The sequence below is a fragment of the Rhinolophus sinicus genome, linkage group LG10, assembly GCF_036562045.2.
Source record: "Rhinolophus sinicus isolate RSC01 linkage group LG10, ASM3656204v1, whole genome shotgun sequence".
NCBI classification, from domain to species: domain Eukaryota; kingdom Metazoa; phylum Chordata; class Mammalia; order Chiroptera; family Rhinolophidae; genus Rhinolophus; species Rhinolophus sinicus.
Genome location: NC_133759.1, coordinates 104,283,043 through 104,287,620, shown reverse-complemented (window position 1 = coordinate 104,287,620; position 4,578 = coordinate 104,283,043). Strand labels below are relative to the sequence as shown.

The 4,578-nt window shown below is 63.8% G+C and overlaps 1 protein-coding gene across 1 annotated transcript; it reads right to left on the bottom strand.

Moving 5' to 3' along the window:
• Positions 1–313: 313 nt before the first annotated feature.
• TLX3 (T cell leukemia homeobox 3) lies at positions 314–3,520 on the bottom strand. The gene is made up of 3 exons (XM_019741173.2): positions 2,551–3,520; positions 1,951–2,194; positions 314–1,035 (listed from the first exon to the last, which is right to left on the bottom strand). Exons 1-3 carry the CDS (start codon positions 3,110–3,112, stop codon positions 825–827), a joined length of 1,017 nt encoding a protein of 338 aa, XP_019596732.1. The 5' UTR covers positions 3,113–3,520; the 3' UTR covers positions 314–824.
• Between the last annotated feature and the right edge of the window lie 1,058 nt (positions 3,521–4,578).

Genomic DNA, 4,578 nt, shown 5'->3' with positions numbered 1-4,578 from the left:
GCCTTTCAATTCCCAACTCTGGCGCTGGTCTGCGACCTCTGGGCCTAGAGGGCCCTTCCCCCCGTGCACCCCATCCTGCAGGTACCCGACTGCGGGTGGCCGGCACACACTGACCTGCACCGCGGATCCTCCGCGGGCCGGGGCCGGGGTTAGAGCTGAGGCGAGTACCGTCGAAGCTTGGAGAAGTGGACGCACCCCGCACGCAGCGTAGGGGTGGGGACCAGGCTGGGGGTCGCTGAGCATTATTGGAACGAAAACGAAATAAAAGCGGCGTTAAGTGAAATAGCTAACTTTTTATTAAATAAAACGACTTAAATAAAAGGAACGGAGAAGGAGAGGAGTGGACCCTGCCTAAACGCAGGGTGCCCCAGCCCCTGGCGCTTCCCCCCAACCACCTGGTAGGCCGCCCCTCCTCCAGCGGCCCCCGTTGGGGAAGCAGGTGGCCAGTTTCTTAAAAAAAAAAAAAAAAAAAAAAAGCCAAAACTTTTATTATTTACACATTTGGGCAAAAGTACAAAGTATAATACAGGCGCCCGGCCCGGGGGAGTGCGGGCGAGGGGCGGAGAAACGTAAGGCGCTTTCTTTGTCAGGCCCGGGCCTGGGGCGGGACTGGGCACGGGGCGGGGGCTCGGATTGTGCAGCCGCGTGGAGCCCGGGCCCAGCCCCCCTCCGCAGCTGGCGGAGATGCGGCAGCGCCCCGGGGCTTCCTGGAGCTTGGCGGCCCCTTCCCCTCTCGGCCTCGGTTACCCCTCAGCCCTGCTGGGGGCCCGGGGCACCCTGCCTCGTGGGGGCGGCGATCCTCGGCGACCATGCGCGCTGGTGGCTCACACCAGAGAGGTGACAGCGGGGACTTTGGCGCTATCTTCCTCCCAGGGCTGCAGATTCTGCAGAGCAAAGAGCGACGAGTTGTGCAGACAGAGCGGGTCGGGCTGGATGGAGTCGTTGAGGCTCTTTTGGAAGGCGTCGTGTTGCAGCTGCAGCATGAGCCGGCTCGCCTGCTGCCGCTCCGCCTCCCGCTCCTCCGCCGTCTGCCGCCTGCACCGGGGGAGGGAGAGGGACAGCACCGTTATGCACCCGGCACCGTGGGGCCGCCGGCGGCGGGGCCCCAGCCTCCCGGGAGCCGAGGCCAGCGCAGAGCCCCTCTGCCTCCCGGCCAGTGCTGTACGCCGTAGGCCCCGCATCCCGGGAGTGGGGTGGGTCGCCTGTTTTTATTGTGCACCAGGCAGTCTCTGAGAAGGGACTCCGCCCGCTGCCCACCTGCACGCCAGGGTATTGTGGCTTCGCCAACAACAAAGATTGTTTCTTTTGCGGGATAGCAAGGGCAGGGCGTATGTAGAACTGATTCTGCCCTGCGGGCAGCGGGATCGCTGGGCTCTGCGGGTGGGCGGGCTGGCTCTGCATCGCCCGCGTGGTGTCCCCGGGCGGGCGGCGGGCGGGGTCAGACTCATCCAGTTCTCCCAGACCCAGCCTCCAACCCCTCTTTCAGGACCACTTCGCTGTTCACGGGTTGGATCGAAATAGGAATCAGATAAAGATGGGGCTGGAGTTGGGATGGGGAGCAAGAGGGGCCTGAAGCCCGCGCAGATTGTCGGAAATCCGAGAGGGCCAGCGGGAGGGAGAAGGGAAGTGCGAGAGACCCCGGGAGGGTGCGGGGTGTTGGAGGGGCAGGTGAGAGAAAACCGAGCGAGCGCAGGAGACATGATAAAACACTGCGAGTGGGAGAGGCGCAGAAGAGCCACGCGAGGATGGGGGACATGGGGGAGAAGCTGAGGCGCGGGAGGGTGGGGACACAAACATAGGCTGGCGGGGACCAGAGAAGGGAGATTAAATCTGGGAAGGAGCGGAGGAGGCGCGGCCCTGAGAGCGTGGGTAGGGGTAGATCCCCAGGGCCAGAGCGCGAGGCGGCGGCGTGGGGCTGGTGCAAGGTGGGACCGGCCGGGCCTCTCTCACCGCCACTTGGTCCTCCGGTTTTGGAACCAGGTCTTGACCTGCGCGTCCGTCATTTTGAGGGACTTGGCGAGCGCCGCCCTCTCGGCCGAGGCCAGGTACTTCTGGCGGTGAAAGCGCTTTTCCAGCTCGCAGATCTGCACCCGAGAAAAGGATGTGCGCGGCTTCTTACGCTTGGGCGGCGTCCTGTTCTGGTAGGGGTGGCCGATGCGCCGGGTCACCGTGAAGGGCGTGAGCGCCGCTGCCGCTGCGGAGACACACGAGGCCCCCTGAGGCCCAGCCTGACTCCACTGCCTTTCAGGCCCCATGTGGACCCTGTGCCGCCCGGTGGGGCTCAGAGTGCTTCGCTATTTCGTTGGTCCCGCTCATCCCCAGCGGCACCGAGCCACTTGGGAGATGCCCCCCTCTTCCCCGGGCACAGGTTTATTTCCCCGAAACTCCCTGATTTGCCTCCCCTTGCGTTTGCCCGGGGCCCTGAGCGCCGAGGCCTACTACACCTTGCTTGGGCCTCCGGAATCATTTCCCGGAGTGGAGCATGCAGGGCGCGGCGTCTCTGGCCCTGGGAGGGCCGAGGCCCGGCGCCTATTTGCTCTCCCAGCTCACCTGTAAAGCGGTCTTTGACGAAGCGGCGGCTGCTCTCCATCCAGGGGAAATTGAGGCCACCCAGGCTGGAGACCGTGGGCACGGAGGGCATGGCGGGCAGCGCGCTAGGCAGAGGCGGCGGCACGGCCCCGGGCAGCGGCCTGTGCGCTGGCACCCGGATCACGCCGGCGGGCGCCAGGCTCAGGTTGACACTGTAAGATCCCGCGTCCTCGAAGGGCGCTCCGAGGCCGGCAAAGGAGGCGGGCAGAGACGGGTAAGTGGCGCCCGGACGGCCCCCGGGGGGCCCTCCCAGGTAGCTGGCGCCGTCGGGGCCCCGCGGGGCTGGTGCGCTGTCCTGGTCCGGGCTGTTGAGTATCTGGTCGATGCCGAAGCTGATGGGCTCGTGCGGGTGTGGGGTCTGCGCGCTGGCGGGCGCCTCCATCCTGGGCGGGCGGAAGGGCTGGGCTGGGCTGGGCGGGGAGGCGGCTGGGTCCCCGTTACGGCGCGGCCATGGAGCGCCCGGCGCCTCTCCTCGCACTGAAACTTTGCCAAGAGTGCGCGGGCCCGACAGGCTCTGTGTCATCTTTCTTGAACCGAACCTGGAGTTTCCGCTGCTAATTCCTCTCCCGCCGCAGCCATTGGCTGCGATCAACAAGCCTCTCTCCTCCCATTGGCTCCCGGCTTTCAATAAAGGCCTAATTCATGGAAATAGGAGCTTAGGGACTGTTCCAAGGTGACATCATTTTAACAAACGAACAATAGGTCAAATTTATTAGCCGGGATAATGGGCGGCGGATATTAGCGCCCGAACCGCAGCCTCCCAAACCCGAAATCTAACGAAGCTGCAATTAGCAGACGCTCCCCGCTCCTCCCGGCCCGGGCCGCTTCTCCGTCGCAGCGCGGGGTAGGCCAGGGTGCTTTGCTTCTGAAATTGTCCTTTGCTGAGGGGGTTTTCGTTTTCTTCCAAATTTTCTCATCTGAGCAAAAACCAAACCTTATGAATCCTTTCAATTACAATGGAGTTGCAACCCCGGAACGACCCTGCAGATCCGCGGAAGCGTCTTGGACACTTCACCGCCGCGGAAGCAACGAAAGGGGCGCACCCCAGGGCGTACGCTTCGCGCTCTCTGCGCGAGAGGTGACGCGAGCACCGCAGCGTGCTCCTCGCTCTCAAGGACATCAACCCGCGTGGGCAGAATTCGGCCCCGCCTGGGCTTCGGCCGCGGCATAGCGGCCACTTTGGAGACACTCCCTGGCTCCCGCCAGGCGGCGGACCGAGGCGTGACTCTCAGGTGCCCACGCGTTCCCGGCCTGGCTGGGCTAGGGACCCGGGGTCGCCCGGTGGGAAGCGGGGATCTGGTACCTCGAAATTCGTTGCAGGGTGGACGGGACTGTGGTCGCTCGTGGGGACCCGCCCGTAGCGCGACAGGTGTGAAGACCTGGGGTTCTCAAGGAGCAAGGGCGGGGCGGCTCACACTTAGAGCAAACAGCCGGATTTCTTGGGGTAACGGGAGCAACGTAACCCTCCCGCTCCAGTGCAGCCTGAGCTCTGGGATCACTCCCTGCTTTGCTCGCGCCCTCGGGGGCTGTCCAGGGGGCCGAGGGGCACCGTGGACCCGACCGCACGCGGGGCGGTCACCCCCTGCACCAGCCTCGTTTTCTACCAGCTAGTAAAATCACTGGGTGCAAACTGACTGCTGCACTCGTGGTCAGGCCTCCCCCTCGCGCTCCCTGTCTTGCGGACGTTGTGAGAGGTCGGATGTGAGGTTAGCCAGAAATTAGTTTAAATTCAGGCCCGTCATTTTCTGGCTGAGTGACCTTGAGCAAGTGACTTCATATCTTTTAGGCTTTGGTTTTTCTTATTCAGAGACAGGACAATGCGTGCATTGCGGGATCGTCGTGAGCCGGCAGTGAGGTGTGGAGAGCTCAGGGTTTAAGGCCTGGCCCAGAGTCGGCACGGAGCCGCGGCAGCTGCCCTCCAACTCCACCCCCCAGCGTGATGGTTGACGTATGATTCTTAGGATTCTTGTTTGTTTGCAGTTTTGTTTT

Bases quoted from the DNA above. Each gene is read 5' to 3' on its own strand.
- TLX3 (XM_019741173.2), bottom strand. From the start codon at position 3,112: ATGACACAGAGCCTGTCGGGCCCGCGCACTCTTGGCAAAGTTTCAGTG. The intron at 2,195-2,550 runs GTGAGCTGGGAG...GTGTCTCCGCAG, and splicing joins CGTCAAAGACCGCTTTACAG to CGGCAGCGGCGCTCACGCCC. The intron at 1,036-1,950 runs GTGAGAGAGGCC...CCCCCGGTGCAG, and splicing joins AACCGGAGGACCAAGTGGCG to GCGGCAGACGGCGGAGGAGC.